This window comes from Podarcis erhardii (assembly GCF_964252035.2).
Source record: "Podarcis erhardii genome assembly, chromosome: 3".
Lineage (NCBI taxonomy): Eukaryota > Metazoa > Chordata > Lepidosauria > Squamata > Lacertidae > Podarcis > Podarcis erhardii.
This window is the reverse complement of record NC_138507.1, coordinates 1,499,069-1,521,050: the sequence shown is the minus strand read 5'-3', so window position 1 is coordinate 1,521,050 and position 21,982 is coordinate 1,499,069. Positions and strand designations below refer to the sequence as shown.

Genomic DNA, 21,982 nt, shown 5'->3' with positions numbered 1-21,982 from the left:
CACATTATTAACTGATGTTTACTTGGTATATTTCTTGGCTCTGGAAAGAAAATTAGCAGAGTGGTGGCACCTTCATATACTGCTGTTGTAACAATAAACCAATTATAATTTGCTGCACAGTTGCCTTCATGTTACAAAACTATTCTTAGAGCTCTCAATTTGCAGATAGCACTGTCAACAATCAAGAGCTCCTTGTCAATTGTTAAAGGATCCACAATTTCCATTCTGTCTTTATTGTTTGGACTGAGGTGGCATTGGAGGTAGATCAATGTTGGTGCCTGGAATGACATTGTGCCCTTTGCCTTCTAAGAGAGAGTCCCACTGGTCAAAATCTTTATTGAGACCTACAGAACAGAGGTGTAAATCAAATGAAAACATATCTCAGGGCAGAAGAATGATTAAAATCAGATATGGTGAAATAACATATCAGTGTTACCTTTTAATATCAAGCTTTTGTGACATGTTGGAGTTGCATTATATTAAAACTGATCTTCTTTTAGATGTCTGACATTCTGCTCCTACCAGTTATTTTAGGAGTTTTATCTATGTTAGGTTGGGGATTGAAATTTATTTTAGATTTTCAATCTGCTGCGCATAAATAGTATAGAATGGCTAGAACAGCCAGAAGGGCAAGAAATCCAAATGGGCTTCTCCACACTTACTTTTTGACCTGTGCTTTCCAGGCACAGATCCATGCTTTCCCCATCTCTCCCCTGAAGAATTCCTCAGGTTTTCCCCCCAAGACTTCCTGCCAGTGGTGAGATGGGTGGAGACAACCCACATCATGGATCCCAATTCTCCCCTTCAGGAGAATGGAATTACACGTTCAGCTAACAGGCCCCCTCAGCGCTAGCACAAGGATTTCAGATTCTGCAATGGGGCTCCCCCCTTCTCCTGCACAGACACCCCAAATGGCTTATGAGGGCTGGGGGTCAGGAGAGACCTCAGAACAGTGCACGGGGGGGGGGGGGAATCATTCCGCCTGGTAAGATGAAATACTTGTGCAGATGGAACATTCATCATGGCTTGATGTTGAATTCCATCTTTTGACTTTCAGATATTACCATTCGGATGGGGTAGACAACAAATCACATATAAAAATCATGTAGCAAATGTAGTAACTTACCTAAATGTTTCTGTAAGAAGGCTAATGAAGCTTTGTTGCTAACATCAATGGCTGTATTAGGATTTAATTGTCCCTTCAGTCCAAAAATCTTTCCAACAACGTTGCCAGTCAAAAATGTAAAGTCTGGAAAACTCTGATGTACCGTTCCTCTGCAAATAGCAAAGATATTTCCCAACTACATTACAGCCACAAAAGGGTAATTGTAGTTATAAGCAACATCTTTAAAAATTGAGTTTTTTGTTAAAAGTAAAGCATAATGGTTTTTTCCTTAGGATGGCAAAGGAGCACCTTTTATCACAACTGCATGTGATTCTCACCCAATTAAATCTAAGTAGGCTAATAAGGTAAATTTTAATCAATTACAGCTGCATACAGATGAGTTAGGGTTGCAATGCACAGTGCTGTGCAAAAGCAGGTCACCTGACATCTTTGCCCCACCAATCAAAACATTTTATTCAAGCCAATATGCGTCCCAAATTACAGATTAGTAATTTGCTGTATCTTTTTGCCCTTATGTGTTGCTCATCAATGTAGCCCTTTTTGGAGACAGGCAGATACTGAAAAGTATTTGCTTTAAAATCTTTACTCTTTCTTTTCTGTAAGTCGCTGCAGACTGACACAACGGAAACTGGGATACAGAATGAAGTGGATGGGAGCTTTTTCATGAACATTTTCTAGGGACAGGAGAAGGGTGAGCCCACTATTTAGGTTTTGCTGTCGTGCTGAGAATCTTCAGAACTTGCAAAATTTTGCATTCAGAAGAAAGTCTCCCTTTCCCTCCAGTTTGCTGGTTCTGTTTTTTGAAACATGCAGGTTTTTTTAAAAGCAAATAGTAACACCTGGAGCAGGGGACTGATCATTATTAGGAAAGAAGCAAAAATAGGGAGAGTTTAAGTCTTTCTCTCCCTCTCCTCTGCCCTTGTGGTCCTGATGAAAACCCATCATCTGAAGCATTTATTTATATAGAGAGGAGGAAATGCTCCATGGGTGAAAATTTCCTCTCAATGCAGCTTCAGAGTTTTGCTTGGGGCTGCAGCAGGGAAATAAATAATTGATTTCTTTCCAGGAAACTGCTTAAATCTTGGGGTGGGGGCTAAGAACTATTCACATTTTTAAGAACCTGCGCATTATAAATGCAAATATACATTTAACATCACATGTAGTTTAGCCCTAAGAGGATGCACCTTGATTCTTCCTGCTCTTTTGGAGGGCATGCTAGAACTTGGATAGTCACAGGCTGCATTGTCGCATGGGCTAGTCTGATATAACCATTTTGCCACAGGACAGGTAGGACTGAAATAGAATTTGAAGATGAAACAGCTATGTGATCTAGCAAAGTGCTGTTTTCTTCCTGCAATAGCTTGCTGCCTTCACAACATGCACAAACAATTCCAATTCCTCTGAAAATAAACTAATACTGTTGCAATTTAGCACTTACTTGATAGTGATCATTTTTCTCTCTCTGTCTTTGCAGTTAAGTTTCTTTATTTCTAGAATGTTTAAAGCCCATTGGAATTTTTCTGAATTAATAAACAGCAATGGTTGACGAACTCTAGGATACACTTCTTCACAAAGGGGTAGCATCCATGCATCAAGGGCAATGCCACACCTGTACGGGGGGGAAAGTGAAAGTGTGTGGGCATGTTGGTATTAGTTGCACAAGGTCTATTCTTTACTTTTGGTGAGACTATATTCTGAGATCTGCAGAGGACGTGGGACACTAGTTCTATATATACTGCACCTCATTCAGCTTTTCCACAGGTTTCTCAGAGATGTTACAAATACAAGCTTTAGGAAGATGTTCTGTTCAAAGCCACATCTTGTTCCAATGAGTGGGATTCAACTCATGACCTGTCAGCAGCCTTCGACATGGTCGATCACGAACTCCTGGACCACCGCCTTGCCGACGTGGGGATCCAGGGCACAGTCCTTCAATGGCTGCGCTCGTTTCTCTCTGGTCGGGGACAGAGGGTGGCGCTTGGGGGAGAATTGTCATCACGCCACTCCTTGGTGTGTGGAGTGCCTCAGGGTGCGATACTCTCCCCGATGCTTTTTAACATCTTTATGAGCCCCCTCGCCCAGCTTGTCCGGAGTTTTGGGCTGGGTTGCCATCAGTATGCTGATGACACCCAACTCTATCTGTTGATGGATGGCCATCCTGACTCGGCCCCAGACACACTGACCAGATGTTTGGAAGCTGTGGCTGGATGGTTACGTGGAAGCCTGTTGAAGTTAAATCCTTCAAAGACAGAGGTCCTTTGGCTGGGTCGAGACGATATGGGGTTGGGGGGGGCAACTCCCATCTCTTGCGGGGGTGCAATTAGTGCCAGCATCGTCCATTAAGAGTTTGGGTGTAATCTTCGATACCTCCCTCTCCATGGAGGCGCAGATTACAGCTATAACAAAGGCGGCATTTTTTCATCTCCGCCAAGCTAAGCAGTTGGCTCCTTACCTCTCTCGCCCCGACCTAGCCACTGTGATCCACGCGACGGTCACCTCCAGACTGGATTATTGTAACTTGCTCTACGTGGGGCTGCCCTTGAGACTGACCCAGAAACTCCAGCGGGTGCAGAATGCCGTGGCGAGACTCCTTACGGGGCTTTCACTGCAAGATCACATTCACCCGGTACTATATCAGCTGCACTGGCTCCCGGTGGAGTACAGGATCAGGTTTAAGGTGCTGGTTTTAACCTTTAAAGCCCTATACGGCCTAGGACCCTCGTACCTACGGGACCGCCTCTCCTGGTATGTCCCACAGAGGAACTTATGGTCTTCAAATAAAAACATCCTGAAGGTCCCAGGCCACAGAGAGGCTAGGCTGGCCTCAACTAGAGCCAGGGCTTTTTTGGCTGCGGCTCCAATCTGGTGGAAAGCTCTGTCACAAGAGACTAGGGCCCTATAGGACTGCAAGACAGAGCTGTTCCACCAGGCCTTTGGTCAGGGCGCAGCCTGACTCCCTCCTTTGGCAATCTCCACAGAACTTTAGCTTGATGGTTGCCAACAATTTGATTTTAATTAATTTTTATAATGAAATGTTTTTAGAATCTTGTACTATTTTATTGTTGTTAGCCTCCCTGAGCCCGGCTTCAGCTGGGGAGGGCGGGATATAAATAATATTTTTTTTTAAATGAGTCCTATCCATGAAAGCTCTGTACAGGGGCTACATTGTTCTGTCTGGCAAACTGAAATGCTTGCACTACAGAACCATCAGAAGAGCGCATCACTGAATTCCTCCCAGTATTAGTAGTTCTGTTCTTATTTTATAAAGTGCCTTCAATCTTCTAGGCACTGAAGTGATATAAAAAACAAGACAACCTCTCCCCACAGTTTTATAATCTTAAGCCGCACAATAATAAAAGCGATATAAATCCTGGTACCGGTTCTTAAGTTCCATAATGGCTTTTTACACAGATTTTACCAGATGCTATGGCACATGTCACCATTAGCGCTTCCAGTGTGTGCTCTTGGTGCCACAGGGTTAAGCCCTACCTTTTGAACAGAGTTCGGTTAATGCAGGGGGTTGGGATCAGAAAACATTCACAGGCTTTTAAGATGACAGTTCTTACTTGAACTGGACATTTTTGCTAAGAGCCTCAATAGTTGTAGCAGCACCAAAAGAGTGTCCCATCACAGCTATTTTCTGTACATCAATAGAATCCTAAAAATACAAAAGATAAGAGAAACTGTTGCTCTTCTAGCTGGTTAATAATAATAATAATAATAATAATAATAATAATAATAATAATAATTTATTCCTTATACCCCGCCCATCTGGCCGGGAATAACTGAACGCACTCAGTCCAAGACAGAGTTAAACATGCTTAGACCTACAGAAACCAGGAGGCTAATACATACAACTCTTAAATGCCCAATGTTCCTTTTCAACCAGACCTTTGGCTGATTAATATTGTACAGCCTTTTTTAATATATGGCTGTGGGAAGGGGGGGTTATTGTTTCACTGTTTTGTTTTAATTATTTACTTGTGTTTTTATCTTGTATTTTATTCTGGGAACCGCCCTGAGATCTTATGATGAAGTGTTGAATATAAATTTAGTAACAACAACAACAACATCATAAGAAGAAGAACTGAAGTCCAACAACATCTGGAATCTTGCCTGCAGAAGAAGATGAGCCTGTCCAGTCCCCCTTCATTTCTGCCTCCACCCCCTTGGCAAATCATGAGGTCTCAGAATGGTGACTCCTGCCGGAAGCTGGCTCTGACCCTATTAAAGCTGATTATAGATTATAATTTCTGGGAAACAATGGGAGCAGTTTCCCTTAACTGCTGTGGCACTGATCATGAGGTATTAGTACCCTGGTATTTGTACAAAGGTATGTGAGGAGGACACGGGTGGCGCTGTGGGTTAAACCACAGAGCCTAGAACTTGCCAATCAGAAGGTCGGCGGTTCGAATCCCCGTGACGGGGTGAGCTCCCGTTGCTCGGTCCCTGCTCCTGCCAACCTAGCAGTTCAAAAGCACCTCAATGTGCAAGTAGATAAATAGGTACCGCTCTGGCGGGAAGGTAAACGGCGTTTCCGTGCGCTGCTCTGGTTCACCAGAAGTGGCTTAGTCCTGCTGGCCACATGACCCGGAAGCTGTCTGTGGACAAACAGCTCCCTCGGCCACTAAAGCGAGATGAGCGCCGCAACCCCAGAGTCGGCCACGACTGGACCTAATGGTCAGGGGTCCCTTTACCTTTTACCTATGTGAGGAGGATAGTGAGTCAATAACCAGCTTTTAGTCTTCATTCCTAAGGGAAAGCCAAGAAAGAATCTTCAATGGTGGGACATTGCTGTGAGAGGCAGGCAGCACTGCACTTCTCTTTATAGGGCACCGAGAGTTGGTAACTGAAAAGAGGAGTGAATCGCCATACTTAAAAGGAGCAAAAACCAGTAGGTGCCTCTGACAGTCACCTCAAAACACAACACAGCTCTCTTGTGGTGGTGGCTGAACTGCTAGCACTAGTTTTAGCTTCTGGGTATTACTTGACACACTGCTGAAGAGCTCTACAAAACCAGCTTCATCGCAGACTGAAAAAATGAACATTTGTGCCATGTACAAAGGCAGTTCCGCCATGTTTCAACAGCTGGGAAGTGTAGCAAACAGCACAAAGAAAGAAATTGGAAAGTTTGTAGCGAACAGCTTAGCCCATGTACCGTATTTTTCACCCCATGGGACGCACCGCCCTATAGGACACACCTAGTTTTTTTGGGGGGGGGAAATAAAGAAAAAAAATTATTTCCTCCCCAGGCACGGGGCTGGCGCAGGGGAAGCCCGAGCTTCCCCCGACCCCAGCCCCCAAAAGAGCCTGCTATCCGCAAGCCTAGGGAGCTGCGCCGGTCTCCCCAGGATTGCGGACAGCTGTGCGAAGCCCGGGCGCGCTGAGGCTTCCTAATACAGGCAGCTCTGCGCAACCCTCCGGAGCCCGGCGCAGCCTGGCCCCGGGCTCCGTAGGGTCGTGCAGAGCTGCGCGGACCCCGGGAGGGCAGGCAGTTCTGCGCGACCCTTCAGAGGCCAGCGCGGCTTGGCGCCGGGCTGCAGAGGGATGCGCAGAGCTGCACGGAGCCCGGGAGGGCAGGCAGCTCTGCGCGACCCTCCGGAGGCCGGCACAGCTTGGTGCTGGCCTCCGGAGGGTCGTGCAGAGCTGCAAGGACCCCGGGAGGGCAGGCAGCTCTGCGTGACCCTCCGGAGGCCAACGCGGCTTGGCGCCGGGCTCTGGAGGGATGCGCAGAGCTGCACGGAGCCCAGGAGGGCAGGCAGCTTTGCGCGACCCTCCGGAGGCCGACGCGGCTTCGCGCTGGGCTCCGGAGGGTTGCGCAGAGCTTCCTGAAGCCTGGAGAGCGAGAGCCTCTCGCTCCCCAGGCTTCAGCGAAAGCCTGTATTCGCCCCATAGGATGCACCCACATTTCCCCTTCATTTTTGGAGGGGAAAAAGTGTGTCCTATAGGGCGAAAAATACGGTAGTTACTCAATTTGTATTAGGAGCCCACAAGTTTCTTTACCTTTAAAAGCATCCAGTTAAAGTTCAATGGCAGCACATTCACTATTTGTTTTCCGGAATTAATATCAAGCATGAGGTCAAGGGCTCTAACACACTCATCAGCTCTTTGTTGCACCTACACAGAAAGCAAACATAAATCATTATCCTTTTGGACTTAAAATAGCCAATGCACCAAGACACTGATCTCATAAGCAGAGGAAATTTCCTATGAATCTATGGTCTGACCTCAATAGAACCTAAGAAATGTGGTCAAAATCTTTTTTAAACCAAGTACTGGACTTCATCTATAGAAACAGTAGACTTTGTTAATTGACATTAGAACTGCAAGTGTCAGGTCCCTCCGCAGAAGTACAGTACTTCCAATCTAGTTTCCATTAGTCCCAGAACCTCACAATTAGGTCACACGCACACCATACATGAAAAGAAATATTACACTTTTTCATGTATAATGCCACTTCATCAGTCATGGAGAGTCCTGGGAACTGACCTTGCAGAGCTACAATTCCCAGCGCCCTAAACAAACTACAGTTCACAGGATTCTCCACATCCTCCAAAAGGTTATATCTAGCAAATGAAAGATTATAGTCTCACTGGGTGTATGGGTGTGGGGTGCTTTTTTAAAAAATCCCAAAAATAATGACTGTCACCCCTCTAGAACTGCTGCGGAAATGAACCCTTGAGCTTGATTTAAATTTCTCTTCTCATGGGGTCTCGAGTGGGGCACTCTTCCCACCACCCTATTTGATAAGAAAAGAAAACCTGACATTCAGAGGCAGAAGCAAGAGTCCACGGCCTCTGACTTGTTCTTGGATATATGAATTTCTCAGCATCCAACTCAGATATTCTGAATCCAGAAGAACCTCCTCCTGTTTCCTTCTATCCAGTGTGCACCACTTACTGCACTTAGCACGGCTGGCTGGCTGGCTGGCTGGTTTTTGTTCTTGTTTTTCTTACATGATTTTCACTTTCTAGGACTAATGAGTGTCCCCCCCCCCCAAGAAAAAAAAAGCCCTGGAATTGCTCTGGGATCTGTGGAAAGGTTCCTTCCTCTGGGGTAAATTATTACCAGAGAGCCCTGCCTGTCAACCAAAAGGAAGTGCTTCCAAGACTGCTCTATCCCAAACCCCAGAGACCCCATTTAACGTAAGTTCACATTTCCCTTTTTAAAATGCTAAAAAAAAACAACCTGGAAAAGGAGCTTGTCCTTTTCCAGGACAAGGGAAGCAAACATAATCACCACAGCCAATGATTCTTTCATGTCATCTTCAACCTTCTTGAGAACTCTCTACTGCCACAAAAGTATACTGCTCCAAGATAGAGGACTTCTTCAAACAAATACCTGTTGTTGACGTAAAGCAACTTCTTCTTCACCTGCTTTTAATTTCCTGTAATAGATCCACTCCTTGTGCAGTTCTGAGGCTTCTCCCTTTGCTCCTAAAGCAGGTTTCTCATTAAGGTAATATGTAGCTGAAGATGACTGGTCTCTAATAAAAAGAAAAATGCTGTTCTGAAGCCTCTGGACTTCCCTTTTGAGATAGCTGCACTCCTTTCCTCTCAAGCACCATATTCTGCCTTGAAGAATGATAGTACTGAAGGAAACTTCTATTAAAAATGGTTGTTATTCTACTTTGCATGCAGAAGGTCCCCTGTTCAATCTCTGGCAACTCCAGGCAGGGCTGGGAAAGGCCTTGGAGAAACTGAAACCTTGGAGAGCTGCTGCCAGCCAGTGTAGAGCAGTGGCGGTCAGAGGATAGATTGGGACACACTGGTGGACCTCTGGAGGATATAGGGATGGAGTTTTGACTCCCAAGCAACTTTCCCCACCTAAATTAGGCTTCTGAAACAAGGAAAGCTAACAAGGAGTGGACATCTATGTGAAATGAGAGTGAACTCAGTTCAGTCTTGCTACTGAATATAAATCCCAGGCTCAGAATATGCTCAAAGGCACCTTGATCTTGGTTCCTAAATGTATGTGCTTTGCACCTGGCTCTCACTGGTAGATCCTGAGGTTCCAGTTAAAAAACAAACAAATTAGATCTATAGGCCATAAGTCAACTCATCACACTTGAGGCAAACATGCATGCCCATGCTGCTGTTGACCAGGAGTTATTAGGCCAACCGTTTTGGAGAATAATACTCCAAAGTGCCACTCATTCCTAAAAAATCCATGAAGATGTTCAGTTCTGATGTCATACTGTCCACACCTCTGAGTATCATTCAACACCCCCCCAAAAAAAGAAAGTCTGTGCAGTAAAATTAAGCTTTCTAAAATCTAATTCTAAAGTGCCTATTTTTACTTTCTAAATCTAGTCCATCCATCTTCTTTATTTACTGTGTTTCTAGTTAGTACTTAATCAGATATTTGTGTACAACCTTCTTCTTCAGCTAATACAAAACTCAAGATGTGTAGTCAGCATACCTGTGCTCAACAGCAGCAACAACAAAACCCCGAGATGCCATTTCAGTGCAAATTGCTGAATACAGAGTTCTGTAAATAAAAACACGACAAATTAGTTAAACAGATTATTTCAGTCCTGACAGAATTTATAATTCATGTGCATACTACATCTTGATGATGAAGAAGTTTTTTAGATGCTGTACACAGATTTTAAAAACCCAATTGTTCCACTTGCAGGTAAATCCTACATGTGAGCACAGTGAGCAGGGGAAAATTAACTTAAGGTAAAGTCTGAAGGAGAGCCCCTGTTTCATTCACGGAGGCTCCCCACATGCTTTAGAACCCCAGTTCTGCAGGGATCTAGTCACCGCATGTCGGGAGCCTCCATGGGCAGAGTGGGCTCTGCACTTCAGGCTGCGCTCTCCAACTGATGGAGGTTGAGCAACCGGGGTGGGGTTGGATGGCAGCAATTCATACTCACATCCCCAGTCAGGTAGTAATAATTTTTGTAGGCTGAAACCATTATTGAGGACTGTCAACTTCATGAACCACATATTTTGATATATTATGTTGCTTAAATGCAATCATCTATACAGTGGTACCTCGGGTTAAGTACTTAATTCGTTCCGGAGGTCCGTACTTAATCTGAAACTGTTCTTAACCTGAAGCACCACTTTAGCTAATGGGGCCTCCTGTTGCCACCGCACGATTTCTGTTCTCATCCTGAAGCAAAGTTCTTAACCTGAAGCACTATTTCTGGGTTAGCGGAGTCTGTAACCTGAAGCGTATGTAACCCGAGGTACCACTGTATTAGGAAACACTCTACTACCAAAATGCAACACTACCTGAAAGCTCCAAGTCCGTGGGAGAAAATAATTAGGGGGTATTTTTCTCCAAGCTTGAGTGCAGCGTTCCATTTTGCAGGACATGTCACTGAGCCTAAATTGAATAGAATATGTGTTTGTATTATGAATTTGGGAAATGTCAATTTGTTGCTCTCATGCAAATAGTACTTCACACCTGAAATTGCTCTTCCTCAAACACCCCAAACAGTAGCTCATACATGTTTGAGCCTGTAGCAGCAGTTGTTACAGTATGTATCTGAAGCCACATGCATGTCCAGAACTCACGTATTCATATACACAAACCTGCAAGAGGTTTGGGATCTTTGGCTAGAGTTATAATATATATTTGTTTATGAAAATGAGTTTGCCTCTATTCCTACCTAAATAAAACAATATTCCAGGTGCAGTTTGACCAAGGAAGAATAGAAAGGTACTATGACTTCCTTTGATCTGGACACTAGACTTGTGCGTTTTTCAGATATGGCTTGCTAGCTGTTATCATAAATGTTGAAGAGCTGCATTTGTTTGTGGAGTAAGGAGTCTGGGCAGTGTGACATGAAGCTATCACCGCAGTTATTTACAGTATGTTTACTTCAAGTAAGAAGACTGATAGGTGCTGTAACATCTTGCACAAATTCGTTTCGGACAGGGGGGGAAATCAACTGAACCTGTTGTGTCTGGAGTTTAGCATCTAGGAAAGGAGTCACTGAAAGGAATTAAAGATAAAAGAACCTGTCCTACAGTTAAGTTCGAAATATTAAGTGAAATAAGCAAACTCATCTGATAGGAGATATGGTGATCACAAGAATACTATTATATGAATTTTCAGAACAATGTCATCAAAATAAATGAAATTATAACTCAGGCCTTACATATGTTAATGAATGCATGAAATGATTTTCTCAGAAGAAGACACGAGAAGGGACCATTGTTCAGGGGTAAAGCCATGTAGAATGTCCCAGTTTCAATCCCTGGCATGCATTCACTTGAAAGAAAGGAACTGAAACACAAGGGATGCAGTAAAACATGCTCTTCATTGAGTCCAACTGTATTAAAAATGTCCTTCAAAACTTACCAAAGTTGCATGTGAAAAAGAACCCTCCTAATTTCCGATTTATGTTCAGAAAATCAGATAGTCCATAATAATATTCTTTATTGGGAATCCATATTGTTTCTTCATCACTTGTACCAATTTGGGATGGGTAATAGAGACGCAAAAAACTTCCCTAGCAATGAATAAGAAAATCAAGTTATTCAAAGCTGCTTTCAAAAGTTTTAAAAGAGAAGAATGCAGTGGCAGATATATAGGTATGCATAATATGTGCAGAATTAAGGGGCCCTTCAGCTGAGGGGCCCCAAGTATACATTGTTAACTGAGAGGTTGCCTTTGAAATGTGACTACAATGAATTTTAACGTGTTGCATTGTTTTCCGTTTTCATGTGTGACAGCAAGGCAAGGCAGCCGGGGAAAACCACTCTGCCCCTCCTTTCCCTGACCTAACCCCACCCCCAAACTCTAAATAAAAGGACTTAAATTACAAAAAAAATTATGCAGGTAAAATGCCAGCAGGGGTGGGGGGCTTTCCAGGGTTTTGCACCGTCTGTCATGTCTGGACAGAAGTCATGGGTGTGCCCAAGGTGTAAGGAGCTCCTGGGTGTCCAGGAACAATTTCATTCCCTTGAGGCCAAGGTGGCAAACCTGGAAAAGCTAAAAGAGGCAGAAAGGTGGGTGGGTGAGGTCCCACTCCACGACAAGGGGAGGGTCTTGTGGAAGAACATCACTGTGAAGAAGAGGGAAATATTTCCTCAGAAGGCACTGATTCACCACACAGTGGATTGCCTGTCTGGCACAACGCTTACACATGTTCTCTGTTGCCTAGAGAGCCTGGTAGATAGTGTTTGGGAGGAGTCGGTGCTCGTGCTGTGTACTGACATGGGGAAATGTACTTGTGAAGTAAAATTTATATTGCTAGCTAGGATGCTGAAAGTCAAGGGCATATGTGTTGTTTGTCTGCCCCCCCCCCCCACTTAAGCTGTTTTCAAATGGATTTTAAAAATACTTGCTTCCAATTTGCTTTAAATTAATGATGTTGGGGTAGATTTTTAGCTGCTACAGCTGTGTATTATTTTATATTATATTTGTTGTAGATTGCTGGTTTGGGTTTGTTATGTAATGAGGCTGTTTTGTTTTAATATTGTATACGTGTGTTCTCTATTTTTTTTCATTGTACTTACGTTATTTCTTTGACCTACTTTGGTAGGGCTTTTCTGATCTAAAAGGTAGCATAAAAATATTTGTAGGTTCATCCACACTGGAGTATAATAGGGATCTGAAGCTGCTTGTGTCTCTATTTACGTATTCTTGTGGTAATCACACCATCTTCTCCACATCCAACTGGCAGACTGCATTTTCCCCTTTCTAAATTCTGATTTTTCCCAATCTGTGGATAATCCGATAATGCACTATAAAACTGCATGCAGTGGATGTACTGAAGGGCATTCTGTGGGTGTTTATATGTATGTGTGTGTGGTGACATTTTTGCTGGATGCCTGCCATCTGTCGCCACCCTTCGTATTTCCATTTTGTTTCCATTAGCCCAAGGAAAAGGATGCAGCCTGCTTTTTCCCATTGGTTGTTGTTGAAGGCACATCACAGTACAGTGGTACCTCTGGTTACGTACTTAATTCATTCCGGAGGTCCGTTTTTAACCTGAAACTGTTCTCAACCTGAAGCACCACTTTAGCTAATGGGGCCTCCTGCTGCCGCCGTGCCACTGCCGTGAGATTTCTGTTCTCATCCTGAAGCAAAGTTCTTAACCCGAGGCACTATTTCTGGGTTAGTGGAGTCTGTAACCTGAAGAGTCTGTAACCTGTATGTATGTAACCTAAGATACCACTGTATTTTTATTTTTAAAACAACTCTTTTGCACAGAATTGCTCTTGCACAAAACAGCGTTATCAAAAGAAATGCCCTTGCAGGAGGTGGGAAAGGAAAAACAGAGGAAAGAAGTACCAGCTTCCCATGCCAGCAACTTAAAGTCCTTCCCTGCTCTAGTTGAGATTCCTGCATTGTTGGGGGTTGGACTAGATGCCCTTTGGGGTCTCTTCCAACTCTATGATTCTATGACAGACATTTTTACACTACATTTGACTTTGGTGCAAACTTGCTTTATCAAAAAAATTGTATTTTCAAAAATATACAGTAGTACCTTGGAAATTAAATAGCTTAGTTCCCAAACGTTTTGGCTCCCGAATGTCGCAAATCCAGAAGTGACTGTTCCAGTTTGCGAGCTATTTTTGGAAGCCAAACGTCCGACAGGGCTTCCAATTGGCTGCAGGAGCTTCCTGCAGCCAATCCGAAGGCACGCTTTGGGTTTTGAACATTTTGGAAGTCGAATGGACTTCTGGAACAGATTCCGTTCAACTTTCAAGGTATGACTGTATAATGCAAGGTGCCTGTGCGTGGGTAAACAAGTACCGACATGCAGGCTCACCGTGGACACCAGGTTTCTGGAAGTGCTACTTGAGGGGAGGAAACAAAACACGGCATGAATGTATCTCATCATTACCCACTAGCACAAATGGGAAACATCAAAACAGATTTTGGAGGCATAAAACTGAAAGTGCTAATATGTAGATGAAGGTGCACAAATGTGCCCATGGAAGTAGTGATCCATATACACATTACACGCCTAGCATGAACGCTGCCTGCATAAATAAAGGTAAAGGTAGCAGTTTGAAAGCACACCAGTGCAAGTAGATAAATAGGGACCACTACATAAAGTAGTTACTGGATGTGTTTTGTCTATGGACCACAAGGGGGCACTATACATAATTCTACATATATAGCTGTTAAATCTATTAACTTGTACTCTGGATCACCTTCATTTTGTTTACCGTAAGCTGCTTTGGGTGCTAAAAGAAAATCTGATGATTTAACAGCTGCAGATACCTGACTGCTGTGGCCGGTCATAAGATCTGTGCATCCAACTGAGTAAGGGCCTTTCCCTTCAGGAATCCTCTCAAGGTTGCTCCCCATTTCCTTGGCACTTTGACAGGCAAGTCTGAAAAGCAAGATAATCTTACGAGTGTGTTGGTATAACTATGGGTATCCTGCAAAGGCATATTATTGATTTATTTCATAAAATCTATATACCGCTTGATTATAAAAAAACCAACCACCTCAAAGCAGTTTACAAGAAAATTGTCAACCATGTGGAAACTAAAGAGGCTTGGTCAGTCAGTGTTTGGACATAGTCTAAATATGCTGTCTTCCATTCAATTGAAAGAAATAGGCCATGCAGCTAGTAAATATTAATAACTAATTATGCTGAACTGAACATTTAAAATCAGTAAAGATTCTCCAAAACAATATAAAGTGCTACTGAAACTGAAAAGGACTTCAAAGAGATAATATAGCCCACATAATATCTAGTCAGGAGCTGCTGAAGACCTACTTCAGGGGTTGGAAGGTTTAACTTGCCTGGGGCACATCGGTCCTGCAAAGATCCCTCCGTGGGCTGGACTGCGTGCGCACGTGTACCTGCGATTTCCTGCGTCTGCGCAGATGCAATTTACAGCATCTGCGTGTACAGACATGATTTCCGGGGCGCCGCAGAAGCGAGTCCCCACACCGTGCTGCGCCGGTTTAGTGCAGTGCGTGTGTGGGCAACTTAGTTTGGGGGCGGCTCAGGGAAAGGTCAAACGACCTCCGTGGGCCACTTCCAGCCCATGGGCCTTAGGTTGCTGACCCCTGACCTACTTCCTCCATTTGCCCTCAGTTGACCATCAAGATGGCTGAGCAGTTCTATTTGCTGTGCATCATGCACTGCTTAAATCTTGTTGAAGTTTTGTGCGTCTTGATAATCTTACAAATTTAAAGTGGCTCTGATATTTTACTGCAATTATTCTAGTGTTCTGTGAACTTCAAATTGAAAGTTGGTCTAAAATAACAACATTAACAACGTAGATTATTCCTAATGTTCATTGTCTTTGTCACACTGAGAACTGGTTGGGGAAAGACACCATTTTTTAAGCATTCTTGCCTCTCTCGCCTGCAACCAAGGGACTTACTTCAGAGGTGAATGTGCAACACCCATGATTTGGTTTTGGGAGACATTTTGAATATGCATTGCATCCCTCATGCCCTTCCCACAGCAACATTACTAGTTTTTGTAGAGTTAGGAATGGCGTACTCTTGAAACTCTGCCCTCGGTGCTTCAGAAACCAGCTCCTTGGGTGACTGCCAACAGTTCTTCAGCTCCTCCTCCAGGGGACTACTGTTGCTGCTTTGGTGACCTTGGGGCTGGGCCAGATCTGCAAAAACACGAACAAGCATCTCTGCAGGGGGGAAACAATCCACGACGATGGCCTAAATAAAAGACAGGGCACGGGGAACCCCTCAAATACATACACTTCTTTAGTGCCCATCGCTTAAGGCATGCCTCTAGGCCTAGTGCCCCCAATGTGGCACCCATGGAGCATCTGCATTCCTTCCCCCTCACTGTCTCCTTTGTCAGGAGGCCTGCTGCTCCTTCCCCCTTCCTCTTTCAGTTCTCTCATTTTCCAGGCAAAATTCAGAAAACACTGTGACTGGAAAGGAAGGCACGGAAGCAGAAAGAAAGAAAAGGGAGAAGAGACCAGGAGAGATGGGAAAGGAACAAAACAGAATGCTTATTTCTCCTCCTCTCTGGGTGTTGGCATGGACTTGGATCTGCTTGTTCCAAAGCCTGCTCACTCTCCCAACAATCCCTGGATAAATTTCCTGGGACTTAAAAAAACCCTCCACACATTAGAAGAAGAAAAACTTGTTTCACCTCCCAACCTGGCTACAGCAAGTCAGCAGGGAAGCATCTCCCTACATCTCCCCTTAGGTCTGCAAATGTTGAACTGATAAAAATAAAGACAATTTTTTAGCCACCAACAGTTCCAAAATCCATCATAACCTGTCACAAAGAAAATGAAGTAATGCCAAACAAATTCCACAGGAAGCTCATGAGATTATTAACTCCACAAATTATTATTCTGACCAATTCTTTGAAATATGAGAATTTAAAGTGTTGAGAACACTATCTTTAACATTCTTCATAGGTGAAGATCAAGATGCTCAATTCAAGAATGACATTTACTTTCATGGCTCATTTTCCAATTCAATACATTTCTGGAAAACCACATTTAGTATGGCTTTGCATGACATGCAGCAAACCTGTGTGAAGCAGTCTGATTCTGCTTAGAATTCTTGAAACTTTAGAACTTTAGAACTCGAGCATTTTGGCTAGGATTCAGAGGGCAACACACAACCCAGCCTGTGTACATCACAGCTTTTTAACTCCCCACCCTCTGCTCCCCCTGCTTGCCCCAGAGCAGCCTTTCAGCTGATGTGTCAGGCAAGGCGCTTCTTAATCTAGACAGCCAAGCTTTCTCCTGCCTCAACCCATGTTCAGCACACACGCCGCTGCATGCTTACCCCAGAGAGCAAGGGCCACTGACTGAAGCAGGGCTTACTTCTAAGTAAAGTGAACTCTGGGGTGCAACCTTCAAGTTAGTGCCTTTCTGCTGGCGCCTTGTTGAAAGTCATGCAAAGACCAGCAGGGTATTGTCAAAAGTTCCTGCCAGATTTAGACTAGTTCTGTGTCTGTGTGTCTTATGGAGCAAATGCGTGGTCCCTGGAGCCGAATTGCCCAGGGGCAAAAAACAGATCGTGCTCTTTTTTTCTTTTTTTTTAGAAAGAGGGAAGAGGGTATTGAAACGAAGCTGTGATTGGCAAGCGATCGGGAGGGAGATAAGGCTGCGGGTAAAGGAGGCTGCCAGGGGAGGGGGGGAGGTAAAGACAGCGAACCTGCAAGGAGAGGAGACAGGAATACTAAAACAAGCAATGAGGAGAGAAATTAGAAGAAAAGGGGGAGCAAAAAACTGCTCTAGCTAAGGAAAAGACGCTAAGGCAAACAAGAGGGAAGAGGGTGTTGAAAGCAAGCGGCTAAGCTGCTGAGCAGCTGATCGGCAAGCAACATGAGGAAGATAAGGGAGGCTAGTGATAAAGGAGGCTGTCTGGGAGGGGGAAGGTAAAAGCACATGGATCCTCAGGATTTTTGCATTGGGTCACCCCAAATTCACCATCAGATCACATAGCACGTCCATGGCTATAGCCTGCACCAAAAAAATCATGCATCCACTGTTTCTTGGGACCGCAATGGCGCAGAAACATTGTTACAAAGCATGGATCCACATGGATCCTCAGGATTTTTGCATTGGGTTACCCCAAATTCACCATCAGATCACATAGCATGTCCATGGCTACAGCATGAACCACAAAAATCATACATCCACTGTTTCGTTCAGAATATTTTTTCCCCTGTTTTCCTCCTCTAAAAACTAGGTGCGTCTTATGGTCAGGTGCGTCTTATGGAGCGAAAAATATGGTAAGCCCCATTGAACTTGGTGGGCTTTACTTATGTGTAGACATTTACAGGTGTGTGCTTTTAAACACCCAGTTTAAGAGTCATTTGTGATTATGAATTACATCCCGGGGTGTGTGGTGTTTTTTTTGAGGGGGGGAGATGTGGGGGTGTCTAGGTATGCCTCTGGGTCTGATATTTGCTTTTTCATGCATACATGGATGAATAATGTACACAGGACCTTGGAAGCGATACTAGACCAGATTCCCTTTCCTTCTAAGAATAACAGTATAACAAACAGCACACAAAACAAAATAAAAAAATCCTTCCAGTAGCACCTTGGAAGGATTTTTTTTATTTTGTTTTGACCATGGCAGACCAACACGGCTACCTATCTGTAACTGAAACAGCACACAGCCATATCAGAATAAACCCCACCAATAAACTCAGTATACTGGTGCTTTTCTGCTAATAAGTGATGGCCCTCCCTAAACTAGGCTGTATCCTGACCTAAGCTTGGTTGCATAAGCAGCAGCACTATTTCCTTTGTTTTCTTGTGAGAAATTTGACTACATACAGAGACACATGAGACAAGATTATAACAAATAGAAAAGTCACTCACATTTACATATTTTTAAGCGGAATCTTGAATACATGTACCATGTTTTATACAAGACAATGCACCCACTGTTCTACATATGAATTTTTTAGAGTGAGCATCATCTCAAATAAAGAGAGGATTTAACATTTATATTAATGTCCTCAGTACTAAAAAAAAATCATCCTAAATACCTTCTGTGCCAAAAGGGCATTATGCTTTATTTGCCCAATTGTCTCTTGTATTAAGTGTGCTAGTTACAAAGAAATAAATTATTTTAACTTTTAGATATTTTAGATAACTTTTAACTATGATATTTATAATCCTACTCTTCCATTTCACAAGGCTAATAGGACCATTTTTTTCTTTTAAATCACAAACGTTGACTGTTAAGTTTTGAAATTACGACAGGATTGTGAGAAACGCCGCTCGCCGGCGCCGCCAGGGACGGGGCGGAGGAGGAGGAGGAGGAGGAGGAGGAGGGCGGCGAAGCAGAGGCCCCGACCCCCGCCTCCCCTCCTCTCCCCCGGGGAAGGGGGACACCGGCCTCGGCTGCCGCCTTCGCGGCTCCCCCCCCCGCCCCCCCCCGGCAGAGGCGCCGCATAAAAATGAAAAGGAAGAATACCAATACGTAGCAATCTTGCCGCGAAGCCAGCGAGCTTTCCTCCTCCTCCTCCTCCTCCCTCCGCCCCCCGAGGAGGCGTCTCTGGCCGGGTCTCTGGCCAGCAGCGTCCCGGCCGCCCCGGGGCCTGTGGGAGGGAGGGAGGGAGGGAGGCGCCGCTCCGGCTCTGGCCGCCTCACGCCCGAGAGGACGCGCGGGATCCTCTTTTATTCCTCGGTTTCTGCCCCACCTTTTTCCCTGACAGGAAAGTCCTTTTTTGGGTAGTATTTTCTTTATAACAAAAAACGCCACTATGAAAAATGGAGAACTGAGGATATATAATAAAAAGGCAATTTTCTCTTCTTCAAAAGAATGATTAATAATAATAATAATAATAATAATAATTTATTTATACCCCGCCCATCTGGCTGGGCTTCCCCAGCCACTCTGGGTGGCTTCCCAAAAAATATATATTAAAATACTGTAATACATCAAACATTAAAAGCTTCCCTAAAGAGGGCTGCCTTCAGATGTCTTCTAAAAGTCTGGCAGTTCTCTTTGACATCTGCTGGGAGGGCCTTCCTTCCGCCACTACAACTTATCTTCTCGCAGGGAGGGAACCGCCAGAAGGCCCTCGGCGCTGGACCTCAGTGTCCGGGCAGAACGATGGGGGTGGAGACGCTCCTTCAGGTATACTGGACCAAGGCCGTTTAGGGCTTTAAAGGTCAGCACCAACACTTTGAATTGTGCTCGGAAACGTACTGGGAGTCAATGTAGGTCTTTCAGGACCGGTGTTATGTGGTCTCGGCGGCCGCCCCCAGTCACCAGTCTGGCTGCCGCATCCTGGATTAGTTGTAGTTTCCGAGTCACCTTCAAAGGTAGCCCCACGTAGAGTGCATTGCAGTAGTCCAAGCGGGAGATAACTAGAGCAGTGTTTTTCAACCTTTTTTGGGCAAAGGCACACCACGAGGCACACCACCATTAGAAAATGTTAAAAAAATTAACTCTGTGCCTATATTGACTATATATAAAGTAATTCTCTTGAATAGGAATCAAATAAACACAAAGAAAGTATTTTATAATTACTTTATTATGAAATAGTAAGTAAACAGAAATATGAAAAATTATAACATACTTTATTTTTAAATCTTTCGAATTTTTCAATTTTTCCCACAGCATACCAGGCAACATCTCACGGCACACTAGTGTGCCGCAGAACAGTGGTTGAAAAACACTGAACTAGAGCATGCACCACTCTGGCAAGACAGTCTGCGGGGAGGTAGGGTCTCAGCCTGTGTACCAGGTGGAGCTAGTAGCAGCCCTGGACACAGGCCTCCATGGATAACTGAGTCCAAAATGACTCCCAGGCTGCGTATCTGGTCCTTCAGGGGCACAGTTACTCCATTCAGGACCAGGGAGTCCCCCACACCTGCCCGTGCCCCGTCCTCAAAAAACAGTACTTCAGTCTTGTCAGGATTCAAGCTCAATCTGTTAGGTGCCATCTATCCTCCAACCGCCTCCAGACACTCACACAGGACCTTCACCACCTTCACTGGTTCTGATTTGAAAGAGAGGTAGAGCTGGGTATCATCCGCATACGGATGAACACTCAGCCCAAACCCCCTGATGATCTCTCCCAGCAGCTGCATATAGATATTAAAAAGCATGGGGGGGGAGGACGGAACCCTGAGGCACCCCACAAGTGAGAGCCCAGGGGTCTGAACACTCATCCCCCAACACCACTTTCTGGACACGGCCCAGGAGGAAGGAGCAGAACCACTGTGCTCCCAGCTCCTCAAGACGGTCCAGAAGGATGTCATGGTTGATGGTATCAAACGCCGCTGAGAGATCCAGCAGAACTAGGAAACAGCTTTCACCCTTGTCCCTAGCCCGCCGGAGATCATCAACCAGCGCGACCAAGGCAGTTTCAGTCCCATGGTGAGGCCTGAATCCCGACTGGATTGGACACTAAGTAAAAGCGAATCCCGACTGATTGCCACACATGGCTGATTACATGCAGGTTGCACAGATTTTCTTAGGCTGATTGATATGTTTTCCATGTAGGAAAAATATTTATGAAGTTGTCCTTGTTAGTTTGGAGGACACTGCAACTTGAGAAAGTTACTATGGCCAGGCATTGCTGTTCAAAAGAACACACAAATTTGAAAACTGTCTACTCAAGACTGATTCCTCTAGGATGTAACAATAGTCGTTCTAGATGAGCATAGCAGAATGTTGACTTTTATGTTTCATATTTTACATAGTTTGATGCTTTGTGATGTAGGAACATAGCAATTCCATAGTAAATTACTATGGACAAAAATAGTATACCACACCCTTCCTGCAAAGTTAACATAACATTTAAACCTTAAGAGGACTTTTTTTAAGGATGCAGGATTTTACTGCACTGATAGGCTAGGCTTACAAAGTCCACACCCTACATCTCAGTGTCTGAAAATAGATATTTGTGTTTGTTTGTTTTTTGCTGTGTAAGAGGAACAGAAACAGCCACCATTTGAGAGTCACAGGAAATTAGAAAAGTTGTAAGTCAGTTGATCTGGGAATGTTCTTCCATGTTTCTCACCAGCACTGGGAATGACCAGGCAATGATCTGTCCATCTCAAAGGAACAAGTAAGAGCTCCCCCAACATATCACATTCCCTAACAAAACACCGGATTGAGAGTGTGCTCTGCCACGCGCATTTTGCCAGATCCTGAGATGGGTCCCTAGTGTGCATGATGGCTAGGAAGTCTCAAAGTGCTCCTGAAAAGGTTGTTTTTTCCCTCTTCAAGACCATATGTGCAATCTTTATACCCCTTCTCTGCCCCTTCACCATTCTTCTATCCCAAACACAAACTCTGTAGTCTGACTAAAAATGGTATCAGGATAAATATTTAACATCTGTTTCTTTAGCACACAATACTGCTACTAATTCCATCCCACAGACATGCCTTTCTTCTCCTTGTATATTTTCTCTCACACTTTTATTTCAGCCTCCTGAAAAGTCCCACAGACTC

At 44.3% G+C, this 21,982-nt stretch overlaps 1 protein-coding gene across 3 annotated transcripts; it reads right to left on the bottom strand.

Moving 5' to 3' along the window:
- PLA2G7 (phospholipase A2 group VII) lies at window positions 1-18,513 on the bottom strand. 3 transcript variants are annotated; one of them, XM_081855635.1, is made up of 12 exons: window positions 18,388-18,510; window positions 15,567-15,687; window positions 14,324-14,435; window positions 11,447-11,597; window positions 10,372-10,465; window positions 9,548-9,616; window positions 8,468-8,612; window positions 7,130-7,243; window positions 4,693-4,784; window positions 2,565-2,735; window positions 1,127-1,275; window positions 1-344 (listed from the first exon to the last, which is right to left on the bottom strand). In XM_081855635.1, the coding sequence occupies exons 1-12, from the start codon at window positions 18,419-18,421 to the stop codon at window positions 232-234; spliced, it is 1,365 nt and encodes a 454-aa protein (XP_081711761.1). In that variant the 5' UTR covers window positions 18,422-18,510; the 3' UTR covers window positions 1-231. The 3 variants fall into 3 exon arrangements, with proteins under 3 accessions (XP_081711761.1, XP_081711762.1, XP_081711763.1); XM_081855636.1 differs by lacking the exon at window positions 2,565-2,735 and having other exon boundaries at window positions 18,388-18,513; XM_081855637.1 differs by lacking the exons at window positions 15,567-15,687; window positions 18,388-18,510 and adding an exon at window positions 12,607-12,812.
- Between the last annotated feature and the right edge of the window lie 3,469 nt (window positions 18,514-21,982).

What these genes read in the sequence shown, in the direction of transcription:
- PLA2G7 (XM_081855635.1), bottom strand. Translation starts at nt 18,421, where the DNA reads ATGTATTCAAGATTCCGCTTAAAAATATGTAAAT. An exon ending in TTAACTGGATGCTTTTAAAG is followed by an intron (nt 4,785 to 7,129) that starts GTAAAGAAACTT and finishes TTGTATTTTTAG; the next exon opens with GATTCTATTGATGTACAGAA. An exon ending in AGAAAAATGATCACTATCAA is followed by an intron (nt 1,276 to 2,564) that starts GTAAGTGCTAAA and finishes TGCTATTTGCAG; the next exon opens with AGGAACGGTACATCAGAGTT.